The sequence below is a fragment of the Mirounga angustirostris genome, unplaced genomic scaffold, assembly GCF_029215605.1.
Source record: "Mirounga angustirostris isolate CCGP_5_RB_7025 unplaced genomic scaffold, mMirAng1.0.hap1 SCAF_13, whole genome shotgun sequence".
Taxonomy (NCBI): Eukaryota; Metazoa; Chordata; class Mammalia; order Carnivora; family Phocidae; genus Mirounga; species Mirounga angustirostris.
Window position 1 is genome coordinate 7355794 of NW_026991721.1, and position 20129 is coordinate 7375922.

At 52.9% G+C, this 20129-nt stretch overlaps 1 protein-coding gene across 2 annotated transcripts; it reads right to left on the reverse strand.

Annotated features, from left to right (window-relative positions):
- Positions 1 to 1261: 1261 nt before the first annotated feature.
- ARL2 (ADP ribosylation factor like GTPase 2) lies at positions 1262 to 7353 on the reverse strand. 2 transcript variants are annotated; one of them, XM_045893340.3, is made up of 5 exons: positions 7217 to 7353; positions 4293 to 4403; positions 4033 to 4195; positions 2253 to 2333; positions 1262 to 1716 (listed from the first exon to the last, which is right to left on the reverse strand). In XM_045893340.3, the coding sequence occupies exons 1-5, from the start codon at positions 7279 to 7281 to the stop codon at positions 1582 to 1584; spliced, it is 555 nt and encodes a 184-aa protein (XP_045749296.1). In that variant the 5' UTR covers positions 7282 to 7353; the 3' UTR covers positions 1262 to 1581. The 2 variants fall into 2 exon arrangements, with proteins under 2 accessions (XP_045749296.1, XP_064432278.1); XM_064576208.1 differs by lacking the exon at positions 2253 to 2333.
- Between the last annotated feature and the right edge of the window lie 12776 nt (positions 7354 to 20129).

Genomic DNA, 20129 nt, shown 5'->3' on the forward strand with positions numbered 1-20129 from the left:
GGCAAAAACACACGAGACACTTGTTCAGCATCATCCAGTGAGTGGCAGGGCTGGGCTTTGGCTTGGGAGCCTGGGTCTGTTCACTCACCGCAGGGCTTGGGTAGCATGGGGACGACAACGTCTGTCTTGCACAGAGGACAGGGCAAGCGGTTTTAATTTTCCACCTTGAAGGACAGTTTATGTTCTAAGGTTGTTTACCCAACATCAATTTCCCTTCTTCCATCTTAACAGAGCCCAGATTTTGCACACATCTGTACCTCTCCAGGAAGGGATCCTAATGCCAGTTTAGGAGCAAATCTTGGTGTCTCTTCCTCACCTTTTCCTTGGGAAAACTACTCTTTCCTCATTAGACACATTAGGCCTCCTCTCTCTGCCATCTGAGCTTTGAGCAGAGACAAAAACCTAGAATAGTATGGCATAGTGGTTAAATGTGCTGGGTCCAAATGCCAGCTTCCCTACTTCCTAGCTGGTGGCTTTGAGCAAGTCACATAACCCCCCTCCCGGAGGCTCAGTTCCCCTATAGACGGGATCTGGAGAGTCTGTACTGTTCAGGGCTGTTCTTCAATGTGATGATACCGGGGAGTGCTTTGAACAGAACCCAACGGAGTAAGCAGCCCCCAGTAGGACCACAGCAGGGGGCCCTGTGAAAACACCCATCTGTCGGGTCACCTGCGGGGCAACCCTGCTTCAGAGAGCGCCTTGGTCTTCAGAGAAGGACCCTTCTGTGCTCTGCTCGGTTAGCAAGCCCTGCTTGACGCTCACGTCCTTACACCCGGGTCCTCTCCCCTCCCTACTTCCCAAGAGCCCTTGAGCTTCATTTCTCGGTCACATGGGTTCCACTGCTTGAGCCAGCGCTGCCTGCTGCCTGTGGGTTCCTGGCTACGGTGGGGAGTTGGGAGCTGAAATTCAGCCCGTATTCCCTTCAGCAAATCATGAGCCCTGATGTGGGGCTGTGTCCCTTCTTCTTATTTACTGTTCTAGTGAACTGTCCACCCCCTTCCTCTACACAGAGAACTTCTACTTAGCCTTCCTGCCCAACGTCAATGTCACCTCCTCCGGGAAGTCTGCCTGGACCCTTCCAAACGGAATTAGTTGCAGCCCTGTCCCGTGCTTCTGTAACGCTTCGTGTGTCCCTGTGACACAGCAGCAGTGAACCCTCTGACTGGAACGACCTGTCCCTTTCGGTGCCCTGCTACCCTGCGGGCTCCCGGGGGGCGGGTCTCGGAGAGCGGGGGAAGCAAGAAGTGACTCCACCAGGAACTGGGGCAAGGAACGGTTTATTCTCATGGCTGAGCAAAGGATGAGGCCCACAGCCCTGGTAGCAGCAGAGGCGGCCCCCTCCCGGGCCCGGCCCTCTCCTCTCCCTCCTCTCCGGACGGAGGCTGCGGGCCGGCTGCATCGGGAGCCAGGGCGGCAGCCCTCCAGCCACGGGAGCTGGCGGGCCACAGAGCGGCAGCTTTGGGCGCGGGGTTGGGGGTGTTCGCCAGGCTGGCTGACTCCCATTCCCCCAAGGATGGTGCCTGATGAGGGCTGGGGGCGGGGGCGGGGCTGGACTGTGAGGTGGGGGGCATCCGGAGCGCTTCAGTCGGCCGTGAAGATGCGGCTGGAAATGTCATCCAGGAGCCAGTCAATGCCGAGTAGGAGGTTCTCCCCGGTGACAGCGCTACAGCCCTGGATGCACCAGTGGTGGCTATGGATGGAGTCCAGCTCCAGGGCCTGGGAGGGCGGAAGAGGGGGGTGGGCCCCGGTGACCGCGGGCCCTGCCGCTCACAGCCCCTCCCCCCTCCCGGCTCTCCCCCCAGGGCCCCCAGAAGTCTCCTGGGGAAGTCTCCCTGGTGAAGATCTGTCAGGTCCTGGGGGCACCTGGGCTCCGGGTACACCACCACACCCCCCTTAGTAACAGCATAGCAGCGTGGGCTCCTGAGCATCTGTTGTGCTCTGCGCCCCACAATCGTCCTCCCATCCATTCCTCCCAAGGCCCAGGGAGCCAGGGATTGCTGGCCAGTTTACTGAGGAGAACAACAATCCTGCCTCTCAAGTAGGAGGCAGGACACAATTCGGGGTCCCACAGGCCTGCGCTGAGATCCTGACTTGTCTGCTTACTGGCCGAGTGACCTAGCTCTTCTCAGTCAACCTCCAGTGTCCGCCACAGGTCCTGCCACGCGAGGAGCTAATACTTGCTTCTGAAGTAAGTTAACCAAGAAATGCGTGCCCGTTCTCCTCCATGGGCCTGTACTAAGGCCTGGACTCACCTCCCGGATGGCGTTAGAGGACAGCGCTCCGGGCAGGTCTTGCTTGTTGGCAAAGATGAGGAGGGTGGCTCCAGCCAGGCGCTGGGGGAGAGAAATGAGGGGGGCGGAGTGGGGGCTCAGAGGGCAGCCCGGCCCCTCCTCTAATCACCCACATCAGGTGGGGTCAGAGATCAACCTGGAAAATCAGGGCAAGGCCCCGGGGTGGTATAAGAGGCCCAGGTGGGGTAGGGAGTGTGGACATGGCCTGTGAGTCCAGCCATACATGGGGGGGGGGCAGGGAGGGAGCCCTAGGCTGGGGCCCAGCGGGCACCTCTCTTCTCCATGCCTCAGTTTCTTCCTCCATAAATGGGGAGGGGGTGATGGACAAGATGATTCCTGAGCCCTCTGGTTCTAGATTGTCCCATGTGATGACCCAACCTGTACAAAGAATGCAATCGTCCCGGGGCCATAGGGTCTGCTGGGAGTGACCTTTCCCTCTTCCAAGGTCATGTAGCGCTTTCACTGTTCACTACCAGGCCTCACTCTCTGCCTCGGCTTCCAGTTACTTCCACATGTGTTCCTGACCGGGAGTCCCTCCAGGTAGGTAGGTACATCCGGGCCTGATAAAGGGCCTCGAGGTGCCAGGCTGAGTGCTGAGCACAGACAGCCATGATCTCATTGGACCTGCTTGGCACCCACTGGAGGTGGCTAGTGCTAGACCAGATGACCGCGTCCCTGTGTGCCCAGAACAGTCCTGTTTATGTCTGTTGTCCCTGTGTAATTATTAACAAGTCCCTCTTTTGTTCTTAAAAGTGACCTGGGCGGCACCTGGGTGGCTCAGTCTTGAGGCGTCTGCCTACAGCTCAGGTCGTGATCCCGGGGTCCTGGGAGAGAGTCCCACATTGGGCTCCCTGCCCCGTGGGAGTCCTCCTTCTCCCTCTCCCACTCCCCCTGCTTGTGTTCCTGCTCTCACTGTGTCTGTCTCTGTCAAATAAATAAATAAAATCTTTAAAAAAAAAAAGAAAAAGTGACCTGGTTTTCAACTAGATGCAAGTGTAGTAACCCAGATCAAAACCTGGAACAGAAAAAGGGTATTAATGGAAAAACTGGTGAAACCTAAATAGAATCTGTAGTTAAGAGTAATTTGCCAATGTTCACTTCTTAGTTTTGACAAATGCACGGTGGTTACGTATAATGTTACCATCAGGGGAAGCAGGATGGAAAGTATATGGGGTATCTCTTCACTATCTTTGCAACTTCTCTGTAAATCTAATATTTTATTTAAAGGGAAGCATTTGGGGCCAGATAATAAGTTATAAGATCACCCTAATTCTAATGCCCACTGAGAAATGAGGAAGTGGAGGTTCAGAGAGGTTAAGTGTCTTGCCTGCGGTTACACAGCAAAGAGTCCAACTCCTGAACCAGGATCCACTGCCTCCCAAAGCTTCACACACTGGCCTCGAGTCATCCTCCCTAAAGCCCCATTCAAGGTGCAGAACCTGAAGCTGAGGGTGCTGAAGAGCAGTGACATCAAAGGGACATGAACCCAGGTCTCCATTCATAAAACGTCCTGCCCACAGCACTGTGGGGCTCCCTGGGACCAAGCGTACAGGTGGTCTCTGCCTCCCCAAGGGTGCTGGGCACCTGGTGAGGCTCTGTGGAGAAGGAGACCCCGCCCTAGGTGCCCCTCAGGGGATCCGCTGAGGAAGCTGTTCACACATCCACGCATGGGCACCAAGCCTCGGGGCCCGGCTGCTGTTGGAAGCCTGGCTTCCCCTGCTTAGCCTGGCGCCCTGCCCACCTCCTCCACCAACAGGCTCTGTAGTTCCCGTTGGCAGTCCTGCATGCGCTGGCGGTCAGCGCTGTCCACCACCCAGATGAGGCCGTCCGTGCTCTCGAAGTAGTTCCGCCAGTAGGACCGCAGGGACTTCTGGCCGCCCACATCCCAGATGTTCAGCTTGAATCTGGGCGGGAAGGGGGGTGGCGAGAGGGTCAGCCTGGCCCCTCCCCCGCGCTCCCTGCCCTACGCCGGGGCCAGCCCACCACAGGGTCCCCGCTCACCCTCGGTGCTCCAGGGTCTTGATGTTGAAGCCCAGCGTCGGGGAGATGGTGTCAATGTCTTCCCCATTGAACTTCTTGAGGATGGTGGTTTTTCCAGCGTTGTCCAGGCCACTGGAGCACAGCAGGTTAAGGGGAAGTCCCCGTGCTCTGCAGGGTGGTGACATCATCCCAGTGCCCCTCTTTTAGGGGACGAGTCATTTCCCACCAGGGAGCACATTAGTTGAGCACGTGCCTGACACACAATTTATTGGCCCACGCTCAATGGGAAAGGATCGAAGAGAGCTCATCTCTACCTAACCAAAGGTCCCGTAGTTTACAATATTTATCGAATGCTTGCTATGTGCCGGGCCCTTTTCTGGTGCTGGGGGTACCCCAGAGCCTAAGTCCCCACCGTTGGGCAACTCCTATTCAAGTACAGAGACCATCGATAGAGTGCAAACAAATGAGAAAAAGGCACCGTCAGCTCCTGGGGACTGTAAGAAATACAGCTAAGAGGCTTTCGGAGGGGGCCTCCACAGGAGCTTTCTTTAGCTCGGATAACTCTCTCAGGGTCTCGAGCTGAGACCCAAACTACAAGGAGGAGACAGCTTTCCAAAGGACTAAGGGAAGAGCCTTCTAAACAGTGGGAAGAGCAAGAGTAAGTATCTGGAGGTAGCCACCCTCACCTTTCTTTTTCTGGAATGTTCCAAACCCTTTGCTGCTAAGTGAGGGGAGGAGTTCAGCAGCTGGAAAGAACCCTCCTCCCCCCAATCCCATCCTTCTAACACTTAAGAGGGCTTGCAGCTGGGAGGGGGCCCAGGTAATTCAAACCAGCAGAATGAGGATGACAAAAGCTCTCCGGAGACCCAGACTTTGCCTCCGATACACCCCCCCACCTCCGAACCCCATCATCCACTGGATCATTCCCATCAGCTGACAAGCTGGTGTCTCTCTCACCTTAGGAGAAGCAAACCACACCCTCTCTTGATCCCTTTATTTCCTTCCCTTTATAGCAAACCTCCTCAAAACCTCTGTCCATACTCACCCTCTCCCATTTCCGTCCTGCTCTTTCTTGAACCCATGAGACTTTTGCTCCCACTGCTTCCCTGAAACTGCTCTTGCCAAGGTCCCTAAAGACCTCACATTGCGCTCTGGCTGGGCAGTCCTCAGCCCCCCGGCTTCCTCTCCATCAGAAGCACCTGACGGAGTGGCCTGCTCCTTCCTCCACTCCCTTACCTGGTTCCCATCGCCTTGACCTCTTACCCAGGTACGCCTCAGTTCTCCGTCCATACTCATCCCTTAGTGCTCTCACCCAGGATCACCGCTTCAAATACCATCTTTATGCTGATGACTCCCAAATGCACACATCCCACCCAGCTGCTCCTCTGGACTCAGTCCCTCTATGCAGCTGCCCATCTGACACTTACAGGATGTCTCAGAGGCATCTTGCATGGCCAAACCCATCTTTCTGAACCCGCTCTCTGCCCCTTGCCCCAACTCAGCAAGTGGTTCCTCATTCTTTGCACTGCTCAGGCCAGAAACCAGAAGTCAGGCTTGACTTCACTCTCCCTCTCACACTCGAGTCCAATCCAGCAGCGATACCTGCTGGGCCTCGGGTCAGAATGTCCCCCAACTTCCATCACCCCACTGCTTCCGTCCTGGTCTATGCCACCATCCCATCTCGCCTGTGGTGCAGCAACTACTCTCTGATCCCACTTCCCCTTGGCAATTATAAGGAAAATCCAAGAACAAAAAGGCCCTACATGAGGTGGCTCTTCTGTCCCTGCTCTGTCCTAATCTCCTTGCACACTCTCTCCAGCCACACGGCCCTCCTTGACATTCCTTTGACACACCAGCTGAGTTCCTCCTTCCAGACCTTGCACTTGCTGTTCCTTTTGCTTAAACAAATTTCCCCAGGTATCTACATGGTTCATCCCTCACCTCCTAGTCTTTACTCAACTGTCACTTTCTCAGTGTGGCCTTCTTTGACCTTGTTTAAACTGCATTCTTCTTAATGCATCCTATACATTTTACCCATTTGCTTTGCTAATATCTTTCTCCCCACAGCATTATAGACCGTCCATGACGGTTAAGGATCTGTTTTGCTGTTTTACCGCAGCCCCTAAGACAGTGCCGAGCACACAGTAGGCACTCAATAAATACTTAATTGGATGAGTGAATTCTCTGTGCCTTTCTCTGACCTCTTTAAAACAGACATGATGTGAATATTATAAAGTTATCCGCGCACTTAAATGTCTTCTCTGCCCTGCTAGGGGAGCTCCGGGTGAGACCCGCCCCCTCTGGGATCGCAGAGTCCCGATCGGGCCTGGCACAGAGGAGGGGGAAAGAGTGCAGACGCCCGCTAACGGGACTCAGAGGGTCCGTGGGGCCCTCGGGCCACAAGCCGTCAGTCGCCGTTGGGGGGGATACCGACCGGCCGTGCGGTCAGAGACGAGAAACTGGACACACGGGGAAAACACCCCGCGCGGTCTACACCCGCCTCCCCTAGGAGCCCAGGGCGGGGCTCGCACGCCCCCGAGATTCCGACCTTGAGGGCGGGGCCGGGGCCTGGCACCCTCGGATGGGGGGAGGAAGGTCAGAGGCAGGGAGGACAGCGGCCTCACGCTCGAGCCAGTGACATCCGAGTCGCCTCCGGGACCCCCTCCCTCCCTACATAGGGACATCCGGTCCGGCCGCTGCGCCTTTAGGCCCTCACCTTTGGCCTTGGGGACGGAGTCCCCCCCCCGCCCCGAGCCGGTGGTACGGCCTCCTCCCGGCCCCCCGCCGGGGCGATTGGTAGGGCCCACGTGCGTGACGCACAATGGGCAGTTGGTACGCGCCGGCCGCGCACCCCGCGCCCGGTAGGGGGCGCCTGGCACCAACTGCCCGGTGGGGAGCGCCCCCGCCCCCCGCTACCCTCGCGGCTCCGGCGTCTGGGAGGATACAGCATGAGCAGTCGCAGCTCCCGCTCTTTCTGCTTCATCTTCTTCAGAATGGTCAGAAGCCCCATGGTCCCTGTAGCCCCCTCCGGCCGCCGTTCCTTCCTAGTCCCGGGACCCCTCTCCCTGCTCCTATTGGCTATCACGCCCACCGACAGCGCAGCCTATTGGCAGGCCTCTCGTTTGGTCCCGCCCTCCTCCCACGTGACCGCGAAGCTGCCCGGAGGTGCCGCTGAGATGGTCCCTCTAGCGGCGCTGGGGGCTTCTGCGGGGCCACCAGCGTTAACTCTTCGCTTCCCGAGGGTTTGGGGGACGAGGGTACCGCCATTCCTTCCTCCCCAGGAACCTAGGCTCGGCTGGGAACGGAAACCCGGATTGTGTCTTGGCTGCGTGGGAGTAGTTCTGACTCGGGGGTCGAAATCCAGAGCCCCAAGGAGGTTGACAAGCTCGTTCGGGGCCCCGTTCCCCGGAAACATGGTCCAGATCCTGCTCGTCGTGGACCTCGGCATCATCCTCAACCTGCCAGTTAGAGGGCCTCCCCCTTTCCCTGTCTCCTGGACTCGTCGAGGGTGGGCCGGGGATTCTTCATCGCGGGCGAAAATGCCCCCTAGGGGCCGTTTCGAAATGTGCGGGGACATTTTTGGGTTGTCCCAATTGCAAGGTACAGTCCCTGTCGTTTTGAAGGTAGGGGGCAGACCCGCGCAAAGAATTGTCCCGCCCAGGATGCCCATCGTTTCTCCGTTGAGAAGCACTGTTTTTCATTTCGCCAGTGAGAATATTGAGGTGCACATGATGCTTACACTGTGACTGGCATATAGTACGTACTCATTAAATATTTGTTGTTGAATGAATGACTTCGTCCAAGAGTTTGGTTCTTTACCTCAGCGCTCAAGTCCTGAAGAAGTGAAGAGAATGAGGGCAGGGACTAGGTAAATTGTAAACTCAGAAGGGGGGAGCTAAGCTTATTGTCTTACATTGAGCCCTACCCCCAGCCCACTACGAGGGTAAATGTGAGTAGACAACACAGAGCGGGCTTTCTCTCCTGCTTGGGAAAGAACAGCCCCTCACCAGCTGAAGGTAACGGCTGATTTCTGTGAATTGTTTACAAAGCACTCCACGTTTTCTACTTCATGCTCCCACCAGCCTGGGGAGGTTTGTTCCCTTTTTTGTAGATGTGACAGTGAAGTCCAGAGAATTTAAAAGGAGCTTGGGCAGCAGTTGAAACTCAGGTCCGGTTGACAGTAAAATGCCCTGTTTTTCAGGGGCTCTCCATAGGGTTGGTCTAGAGAGGGAGAAGTCTGGAGCAAGCCTGAACTTCCAGTCCTGCAGAAGAAGGTTGTGGACAGATGAGGGCTGGACAGAACAGGGTGCCTGGCTGAGCCCCCTGGGTCAGTACAGTTTACCCTCCACCAAACACACGCAAGGGAAGAAAGTGAGCCTAACTCCTATTCAAAGTCTTTGAGACACAACTAAGATCACAGGATGCCTGCCATCCTGCCTCCCTGAATCTGTGCTTCAGAAATTCCAGCACCAGCACGTGAACGTGTATGACAAGGAAGTTCACTGTGGCAGGGTTTGGAACAACAAGACATTGGGAAAAAATCTAAGTGCCTTCAGTGGGAATCAGTTACCTAAGCTGGGGTACACCTGTGTGGTGGATCCCATGAAGATTTTGAGAAGGGCGAGATGAAGCATAATGTACCTGCATGGAAAGATGTCATGCCATGTTAAGTGAAAAAAAAATTTTTTTTTTCAATGCCATTTTATTTTATTTTATTTTTAAGATTTTATTTATTTTTCTGACAGAGAGAGACACAGCGAGAGAGGGAACACAAGCAGGGGGAGTGGGAGAGGGAGAGAGAGAAGCAGGCTTCCCACTGAGCAGGGAGCCCGATGCGGGGCTCGATCCCAGGACACTGGGATCATGACCTGAGCCGAAGGCAGACGCTTAACGACTGAGCCACCCAGGTGCCCCTTCAATGCCATTTTAATATTAAAAATAACAGTAAGAACAATGACCCATGAAACAATGTTTTCCTACGGGATGCAGCCCATTAAGCAGAATGTGAAACTACTTTAGTGTCACAAATTAGTTGAACCGTATGAAATCGCCCATGTTTTACCGTTTTGACTATAAAGATGTCAGTTTCATATGGTTCAGCCTAGCAGCATTAGCAAATGCTATGTAATGTTTTTGGAATTCATGTTGTTGCATGTATAAGTTGTTTGTTCTTTTTTTTATTTTTTTAAAGATTTTATTTATTTATTTGAGAGAGAGAGTGAAAGAAAGAGCACAAGAGGGGGGAGCGGGAGAGGGCGAAGCAGACTCCCTGCTGTGCAAGGAGCCTGATGCGGGACTCAATCCTTGGACTCCAGAATCATGACCTGAGCCAAAGGCATTTGCTTAACCAACTGAGCCACCCAGGCGCCCCCAAAATCCAAATATTTATATGTACATGTGTACTTCTTAGTGAGAGTCCTAGTCATGAAAGTTTGAAAATCACTGCAATTCAACTGTTAACTCTGGAGTAGGTTTGAGGGAAACTTAAAACCATTACCTTAAGCACATCTGGATTGTTTTATTTTATGACTACCACTAGTACTGAAATCCTTGTTTAAATGTCAGGATGAAAGCCCTGCCCTGTGCAAAGCTGTTGTAGCTTCCCACGGGCCACAGGGTAGGATTGTAATGGATAGCAATAAAAAAAAAAAAAAAAACCAACCTGGGAGCTCTGTGAAATAGTAGGCCAGGATGTAACTGTATTTAACCTTTTTTTTTTTTAAAGATTTTACTCATTTATTTGTCAGAGAGAGAGAGCGCGAGTACAAGCAGGGGGAGCGGCAGGCAGAGGGAGAAGCAGACTCCCCGCTGTGCAAGGAGCCCTATGTGGGGCTTGATCCCAGGACCCTGAGATCATGACCTGAGCCCAAGGCAGACGCTTAACTGACTGAGCTACCCAGGCAGCCCTGTATTTAACTTTTGAATAATAATTGCCTGGGGGCGCCTAGGTGGTTCGGTCAGTTAAGCATTGGACAATTGGTTTGGGTTCCTGTCATGATCTCAGTATATAGTCTGCTTGAGATTCTTTCCCTCTCCCTCCTCCTCCGCCCCCCACCTCGCATGTTCTCTCTCTTGCTCTCTCTCTAAAATAAATAATAAATAAAATCTTTAAAAAATAATAATTGCCTATAGCTAGAAATCTAGACTGGAGGGTGGAGAGGAGGGGCAGAGGGCTTTTAAAGACAAGGGCAGGGGCCTGGTGAGTGACAGGCAGTATTTTCGTTTGCCTTATTGAGAGGAAGAAAGGGTGCTCTTAAGGAAGTAAAATCTTTAGGGAATACCTTTGGAAGAAAACTGGAAAGATCTCTAGAGCTGTAGCTATATATAACTGTGAATATGTATATATTCACGAGAGAGAATCGGGAAATTGAAATACCAAATCCTGTCAGCTGTGAAACCTGCTGTTGAAGGGAGAGTTTCTGGAGGCTAAATAAGTGGATTGTAGCTGGAGGACAGAGTTCTAGATGCCTTTTAAAAAGGCATGCATGTTTACCCAATGTCTAGGGAGGAAATTTTCGCATTATAATTTTTAATTGTAAGTGGTGTAGCCTTTTTGAGTCAGCAATACATTTCATGTATCACCTTTATAATCATAAAAGTAACAACTCTTTTTATCCCGGAACAACAGCAAGCCGGGGAAAAGACCCCACCTGAATCAAATTGCTGGTCATTAAGCACTGGCAAGAACCATACCTAGGTATCCTATTTATTTATTTGTGTATATAAATATTTATTTTTAAGCTTGTCCTAGATGAATTTTCTATTTGATTCTTCTAAAGTATAATGTTCATGGACGTTGTTTAAAGTTACAGTTTTGATAAAAGGAAGCCTGTTTTTCTCTGGTGAGACCCATCTGTGGAGCACCAGCACATGACAGAAGCACTAACCAGCACTTGGTGGCAGCATACCCAAGTGTAGGCTTTGTCCTCAGTAAATCAGTAAACAAAGAACTGGAAGCTTGAGTGTGTGCAACCTAATCCCTGGAATGGCCACGGCCTCCAGACCACAGTTCTGCCCTGGCCTGTTCTAGTACTCCCCACCCCTGATCTTCCTGTAAACCGTAAGGATCCAGGAAAAGCCCTGTGCCCAGTGGGTGTGTACGAGGTGCCGGCCACAGCCAGAGTGTTCATGCGTCCTCATTCCAGGCCTTAGCCCAGCTGCCTCATGTGGGAGGCAGAGGAGGTATCTTTTCCAACTTACAGATGACAAAACAAGGTGTTTGCGCACACCTTCATCATCCACCCAAGGGCACATGACATCCTCAGGCTTTTCCAGAACCTTTGGAGTGGGGAAGGGGCTTGAGAACCTGAGCTCTTCCAACAAACACATTCACCTCACCTGTGCCTGTGGGCTTCTCGTTGCCACGGCGCCTGGCGGGGTGCACAGTGGCTGTGCCTTAGCTCGGCCACCTGAGGGGCAGGTTCCGCTCTTCTCCTTACTTGACGCAGGAACCAGGGGCTCCACCCGCCCCATCACTACCACAGCCTCTCCCTCCCACCATTTTCCTGTTCCTTCTCCCCAAGGCAGAGGGACGTTTTTATCCTGTGCTCAGATTTTGTCCCTCCTCTGCTCAAAGCCCTGCCCTGTCTGCTGGGTGCTCCCTGTATCTCCCAGAGTTAGAGCCTGAGGTCTCCGGCAGCTCATAAGGCCTGTATGAATGGCCCACAAGGCTCTCTCCCCCATCACCTACTCCTCCCCCTCCACCTACGAATCCCCCAACACACTGGCACGTTCCCACTGCCCCTAACCCACACTTCCGGGTCACCTCCCTCTCTTCAATTCTTTGCTCAAATACCCAATGTCTCAAAAAAAAAAATTTTTTTTTGTTGTTCGAATGTCTCACTGAGGCTCACCCTGACTGTGCTGCACCATGGTGGGGGGGGGGTGCCCAGGTTTTAATTTGAAACCCCTTAATCCCCCACCCACATTCCCTAAATCCTTTACTTTGCTCTGTATTCCCCCATGACACTTAAGGCCTTCTGCAGCCTCTATAATTCCTTTATGTTGTTACATTTATCCTCCCCCACCCCTCCATCCACCCTTGGATGAAAGCTTCAAAGGGCAGGGATCTGGATTTCTTTCCCCCAGTTTTATTGCAAAATAATTGACCTACGTCACTATATCAGTTTAAGGTGTACAGCATGATGGTTTGATTTAAGTATGTGGTGAAATGATTGCTGCGATAGGCTTAGCTAATATCCATCTTCTCATGTAAATACAGTAAAGAAAAGGAGAAAAAAAGGGAAAAAAATTCTCCTTGTGATGAGAACCCTTAGGATTTATTCTCTTAACTTTCCCATACCTCGTACAGCACTGTTAGCTATGGGCCTGGGGTCATACATTACGTCCCCAGTACTTCGTTATCTTGCAACTGGAAGTTGGTATCTTTGGACAACCTTCCTCCATCTCCCCCTCCCCGATTATCCACCTCTGGTGTTAAATCTGGATTCTTTTTTTAATACTTTAAAAAAAAAAAAGATTTTATTCATTTATTTGAGAGGGAGCATGAGTAGGGGGTGGAGAGGGGGAGGGCAGAGGAAGAGGGATAAACAGACTCCCTGCTGAGCAGAGAACCCAACTCGGAACCTGGGATCATGACCTGAGCCAAGGCAGATGCTTAACCCACTGAGCCACCCAGACGCCCATATATATATATTTTTTAGATTATTTATTTATTTATTTGAGAGAGAATGAGAGACAGAGAGCATGAGAGGGAGGAGGGTCAGAGGGAGAAGCAGACTCCCCGCCGAGCAGGGAGTCCGATGCGGGACTCGATCCCGGGACTCCAGGATCATGACCTGAGCTGAAGGCAGTCGCTTAACCAACTGAGCCACCCAGGCGCCCCTATTTTTTTTCTTTAATCAGATGTCTCCCAGCACCTAGAGCAGGGCCTGCCACGTAGTGGATGCTCAGTAAATATCTGTTGAGTAAAGGGGACAGAGGCAGAGGGTCTGTCAACTGCTTCCTAGCAGCTCACTCAGCTAGAAAGCAGCTGAGCCCTGTCGGCCTTATTCTTTTTTTTTTTTTTTTAAAGATTTTATTTATTTATTCATGAGAGACAGAGAGAGAGAGAGAGAGAGGCAGAGGGAGAAGCAGGCTCCCAAGGAGCAGGGAGCCCGATGTGGGACTCGATTCCAGGACCCTGGGATCATGACCTGAGCCGAAGGCAGACGCTTAACCATCTGAGCCACCCAGGCGCCCTGTCGGCCTTATTCTTAACCACTAGGCTTCTCGGCCTCCAGACCTTGGCTGCTGAGGTCCCCCAGAGGCCAACTCCCAGAGCGGCCCACACTGAAAAGAGCGTCTCCTGGGCACCGGGGGAGCTGAGGCCTAGAGTGGGAGTCAGGCAGGTGGCAGTACCAGGAGAGGGCCCAGACCTCCCGAGCCCACGTACCCACCCTCAGTTCAGTGTCCCCTTGTCTGATAGAAAGCCCCCTCTGTTCTCTTAAATGGCACAGACTCCCCAGGCTGCAAGGTGTCCATCTCCCAGAAAGCCTCAGGCCAGCCCCAGCCTCCAGCCACAGCAAGAGGGGCCCTGAAAGGTGAGTTGTCACATTCTTTCACGTTACATATGAGAAAACTGAGTCCCAGAGAGGGCACAAGCCTGCCTGAGGCCCTGTGCCTGGTAGCACGTGAGTTGCCGGTAGATCCAGTTTTCCTGGGACCCTTTCCTAGGCTTTCTTCTGCATGGGGACCCCCTTCAGCTTCAGGACCCCTGGCCCGGGACCTGTGGGAGGCCCCATCCTCATGGGTACTTCACCGTGGGTCAGCAGTCTTTCCCTTGCAGACCCACAGCGGGTTTCCTCCACAGGAAGGAGGAATGTTCCCCATCTGCTTGAGGGTGCTCTGTGTCCTCATTATTTCTGCTCCAGAACCAGAAGCCATGAGCTGGATCAAGAAGAGCACGATGGTAAAAGCCTGCTGGGGCTGTGGCAGAACCTGTCAGCCGGATTCTGCCATGTCCTTGCACTTGGCCAAGTCCCCTTCTCTCGCCGAACCTTACTTTCCCCACCCATAAAGCAAGGAGACCAGATGGACAATCTCCAGAATCTTCTGACCACGACTTATGGCCAAGCTGCCTTGTCAAAGCTCTTGGCACCCTTGGTACAGTACTTGGGATGGGTCAGCCAAGGCAAGTGCTCTCTTGTCTCTTGCTTGGGGGACATTGGCCACGCTGAGTTGGGCTTGTATATCCCACCCACTTCCGCCCTCCAGGCTCTGGCTCATGACCCTGCCCCACTAGCCTCAGAGCAAGGCCTTCCTGGTGTCCAGCACCAAAGACAAAATGAGGGAGAGCCATTTGGGGAGTGGAGAGGCTCCCTCAAAGGCCAGGGTGACAGCCCTTCCTCTCTAGTGTCTAGGATCTTAGCAGGGTCCCCAGCATGGGCCTCTCTGCTATGTGCAGCAGGCAGAGGAGATGTGACAAGGGAGAGCCAGCCAGGGACGCTGGGACAAGAGGGAACTTGCTGGTGACTGCTTGCTTGCTTTCTCTCTCTTTTTTTTTTTTAACATTTTCTCTTCATTTATTTTGAGAGAGAGAATGTGGGCAGAGGGAGGGGCAGAGGGAAAGAGAGGGAGAGAGAGAATCTCAAGCAGACTCCACACTGAGCGCAGAGCACCTCGAACGAGGTGTTCGATCCCAGGAGATCATGACCTGAGCCGAAATCAAGAGTCAGACACTTAACCCGTTGAGCCACCCAGGCGCCCCTGGGTGACTGCTTTCCATCCGTGGTTTCTGTCATCATGACAGCACTGGCAAAGCAAGGGTATTGTCCCCATTTTACAGACAAGGAAACTGAGGCCCAGAGAAACCATGGGCCGTGTCTAAGGTCACACAGCTGGAAGTGGCAGAGCAGGGATTTGAACCCTAGCCTGTCTGGGACTTGGACCACCTGGAAAATCCAGGAGCTGCAGTCACCAGGGCCACATCCTGCAAAGCCCTGGGAGGTTTGCTGACTCTTGCGCTCAGCTGTTAATTATTTATACTCCCTGCCCACTCCCAAAAGTTTGAGTCTGCTTCCGGGAAAGACGTGTATGTTCAAGGAACAGAAAATCAGAAGCACAAAGCTTTGGGGGCAGCAGAGGGCCCAGCAGGACGAGGGCTGGGCACCCTGCCCCAGCTCCCACTGATAGCTGAGCAGTGACAGCGTCACTGAGCCCCGGTGAAGTCACCCAGTTCCTGGGAAGCCCGGCTATTTGTAGATTGCAGCTGGGATGAGTGTTCACAGGGTGCTGTGCTGAAGTGAAAGTCAGTCTTTTCCTCCCTCAGCCCTGGGGAGTCCCCAAGATGTTGCTGCCCTAGTCCCTGCCCAGCATTCAGTTCATTTGGAATCTTTCCCTCAGCAGGCCTCCGCTTTTCCACCCATGGGTCCCTGTGAAGCAAAGGAAAGAGAGGGTGTAGGGTTGGTGTCAGACGTGGGGGCATGGAGTCCATCCCACCTGGTGAATGTGACTCCACCAAGGGATGCATCTCTAGCAGCAGCTTCCTCATGTCTGAATCTGAGCCAAGGTGGTGGCGTCAGCCCAGTATCTGTTACCCCTTCTCCCGCCAACAGCCCTATGGGGGTTGCCCTTCCCTCACCCCCCGTCCCTAGAGTTAAAACAGGGCTGACCCCTTCTCCTGAGCTCCAGGATGGGCCTGAGACCCCTGCCTGGCCTATCTTACTTTATCTCCTGGCCACAGTGACTGATGTCAGGAATAGCCATGTGACTTAAGCCAAACCAAGTCCTGGCCCTTTGTGGGAACCTCTGGGAAAGTGGCGGGGGGTGGAGGGATGCGCCCTCCTCGTGGCCATCTTACTAGAAGAGTGAGGGTGAGACGCTCGCTCCTGATGACATAGTTTGGGCATCATGATCCAGCTGTGCCTAAAGCTGTTACGCTCTAGACTTGCCAGTAACTTAAGCTTGAGTTAGATCATTTAGAAAACTAAGAATGCAGAGAATCCTAATTTCCCATCTGTTATTAATAGCCCTTTAGAAGCATGAGAAATTTTGAACAACTGACATCAAATATTAAGTGCTACTGCTTACACGTGGACAGCAACACTTTTTTTTCCCACTAAAAAGGTATTTCATTAGGAAAAAAAAAACTCATCCCTCATGTACTCCACCTTTTTTTCTTTTTTTTTAAGATTTTTTATTTGAGAGAAAGAGAGAGAGAAGGAGCAGGGGGAGGGGCAGAAGCAGACTCCCCGCTGTGCAGGGAGCCTGATGACGACGACGACGTGGGGCTCCATCCCAAGACTCTGACTCTGGGATCATGACCTGAACCGAAGGCAGACGTTTAACCAACTGAGCCACCCAGGTGCCCCTCCACCATTTTTTTTCTTAAAATACATAATAATAATGAACTAAAATACAAGCCTTTGGTTATGTGGACAAAAATTTCTCAGATATTTATTGAGTGCCTTCATTAAAAGTTGAACCCAATGTTTATGTGCCAGGCACTGTGCTAAGCCCTTTACATATATGACTTCATCAAATCCTTATATTATTATGCCCACTTTACAGAAGAGGCAGAAAGAGTCAAGTGACTTGCCCGAGATCAAGTTCCAGGCCCCAGGATGGAGCCTGCCCATCCTTCAGTGTCCTTGCTAAAGAGTTTCTTCTTTGGAGGACCTTCTCTGATCTCCCCGGTAGGAGGAAGTGCCCTCTGCTGCCATGGACTCCCCACCCAGGCCTGCCAGCCAGCTGATGTGCTGGGTGTGAGTCTCACACCCTGGGCAGGGTGTGAACTGGTGTGGGCCGAGGCTTCGCTCCCACGCAGGTCCATCCACAGTTGCAAGTGGGAAGTCTATAGCCAGCCTCAGCCCCGTCTGCAGCCACTTGGTCTCTTTCTCTGCTATCCCGAGAAGACCAGGCCTCAAGTGAGGGGTGTGCACGGTGGGAGGTGGGGGAGACCTAGACAGAGGGTCTTCATGCCTGGACAACTGGAGACCCCCAGCATCTCTCCAAGCCCGTAAGGTGTGGGAAGGAACTGGGACAGGGCTTCTCCCAAACCAGCTGTGTGACTGTATCCTCCCTGTGCTTGTTTCCTCCTGGTAAAATGAGGAGGTTGGTTGAGGAGAGCCCCCCCCCCCCAGGAATCCAAGGCAGGTCCTGTGGGAATGAGTAAGGCAGAAGTTTCTTTACTCGTCCAGGAAGCTTTTGGGGTTTCTGGCAAGCTGTCTGCGGGACTTGCATTCATTCATTCATCAATTGATCACCCCTTATGTGGAGGCAGTGTTTGATACTTTGGAGAGTAAGACAGGAAACGACCCCGTTGCCCAAGAGCTCACTCTGTAGCTCTGGTTTGGGGAGGCCTCCCAGCCTCCCCCTGCAGGGGCTGCAGGCTTCCAACTAGAGGATCAGGCCCTCCCGCCCTGGCTGTGGACGAGGACTCAGGGCTCGGAAGAGAGAGGTGTGTCCTCCCTCCAGCTCCGCCCCCTCCCTCCAGGCCACCTGGGCTCTCTGGGCATTAGTCTCTTTCCCTTCTAAGTAGGAGGTTGCCCTGGAGGACCCAGAAGCCTGCCCTGCCGGCCTGGGAGGGCGTCCACCTCTTGGGGAAGCCACGCACAGCCATTCGTGGTTAAACATTACCCATTCTGGGGCGCCTGGGTGGCTCAGTCGGTTAAGCGTCTGCCTTCGGCTCAGGTCATGATCCCAGGGTCCTGGGATCGAGCCCCGCATCGGGCTCCCTGCTCCGTGGGAAGCCTGCTTCTCCCTCTCCCACTCCCCCTATTTGTGTTCCCTCTCTCGCTGTGTCTCTCTCTGTCAAATAAATAAATAAAATCTTAAAAAAAAAACAAAAACATTACCCATTCTGTGTCCCTCATCCCTGACATGGCTCAGGGAGAGCCAGCCATAAGCGCTGCCTTCTTCAGACTTCCTCCAGGGCTGTGGCCTCCTGAGAGAGGCCACAGGCACACTTGCTGACTGTCTCCTTTCCACCCCAAGCTAGGGTCTGCAGAGGGAAAGACTGGGGGTCCAGGTCTGGGGCCTAGCCACTGCCCCCCTACCCCACAGATTTTTTTTTTTCTTGGTTACATCAAGAAACCAAGATTGGTTTGGATAGAGATCCTTCCCTGTGGAGCTCATGGACTGGCTTAATGAGCCCCTTAGGGGCCCGCCTCAGGCAAGATGACCTGGTCCTCTTGGTTTTTGAGGAACAAAAATCATCCAGAGACATTGAGGCAGCCTCCCTGCATGGGATGCCCCACTTCAGCCTCTGCTCCCCGACCCCTTTCAAGCAAGGAGGGCCAGACCCAGCTGTCATGCCCATCCCCCCCTCGCCTGGGCATTTACAATTAGGAGGCTTCATTAATCCCGGGTTCCCACAAATCTCACCAAGGGGAACGGATTCTAGCGGGATAGCACTTGACCATATGCAGAGAGCTTTCTTCTCAGCTCATTCTTTTCCATCTTCAAAGCAACTTTGTAAAATAGGTACGATCTCATTGTCATCTACAGCGTACGTATGACAATGTTGAGGCCGCATCGACCTTTGAGTGCCAAGTATCAGAGTCGCGTCTGACTCTAAAGCCCAGACTGGTTTCATGCCCAATTCTAGGCAGAGCAGGGGTGGCCACTCCCCCAGCCCCGCTCAAGGCAGACATCACTAATCAATCACAGCACGGCAGATGCTGCGACTCATCTGCCCTGCTCTTTTCTAAGAAGCTCCGAGGCAGCTGTGAACCCCTCAACACCGCCCTGCAGGACACCATTACCTATCAGAAGATCCCATCTACACTATTTGCCATTCCTGTGATCCCACACCATCAGCCTTGAGCCCTCAGGACTCAGATACAATCCGAGGTGCTCTAGTCACCAGACCACGGGACCCTGGGCACCGCACATCAGTTGCTATGCTGTTCTCGGACCGGGGTTCCTGGCTCCTCTGTCCCCAGACAGATGTCCCTTCCCTGCACGGTCTCCTTTAGAGATACAACAACCGTGCAGGTTCGCCTGAGGCTTCTGGGTTTGCTAAGTCTTTAATAGAAGTATTTATTAGGAAACACTTCAGGAACGCCTGGGTGGCTCAGTCGGTTAAGCGTCTGCCTTCGGCTCGGGTCATGATGCCAAGGTTCGGGGGTCGAATCCTGCATCGGGATCCTTGCTCAGTGGGACACCTGCTACTCCCTCTGTCTGCCTCTCTCTCTCTCTCTGACAAAAAAAAAAAAAAAAAAATCTTAAAAAAAAAAGGAAACAGGTATACGCCAACGTGTAGGTAATAATATTATCAGAGTGTTTAAGCCACAGGATACCACAGACACTGAAATCCCTGTATATCGGTGCACCCCCGTCACCACATTCTGAATTTCGTGTTTCTCATTCCCATGCACATTTTTATAGTTTGATTACATATTTGCGTACCCATATGATTCAACCTTACAGAAATGGTGTTGTTTGGATCTTGTTGCAGCTTGTGATGTTCAAACAACTGGACGTGACGGACTCTCAAGCATGATGCTCAGTGCAGCTCTGAATCGCCCAGCAGATCAGAGTTGCAAGTATTTGTCGAACTCTTCCTCTGTACCAGGCATGGTTGCGGGTGCCTGGCCCGCCTCACCGCATTTCACGTTCCTGACAGAATTATTTTTATCCCCCCTTTATAGATTTGAAAACAAAGGCACAGAAAGGTGAAATTAATTTTTTTTAAGATTGTATTTTTTTATTTGAGAGAGCGAGTGAGAGAGCACAAGCAGGGGGAGCAGCAGGCAGAGGGAGAGGGAGAAGCAGGCTCCCCGCTGAGCAAGGAGCCCGACGTGGGGCTCGATCCCAGGACCCCGAGATCATGACCTGAGGCAGACGCTTAATCAGCTGAGCCCCCCAGGCTCCCCAGAAAGGTGAAATTATGTCCCCAAGTCACATAGCTTGGAG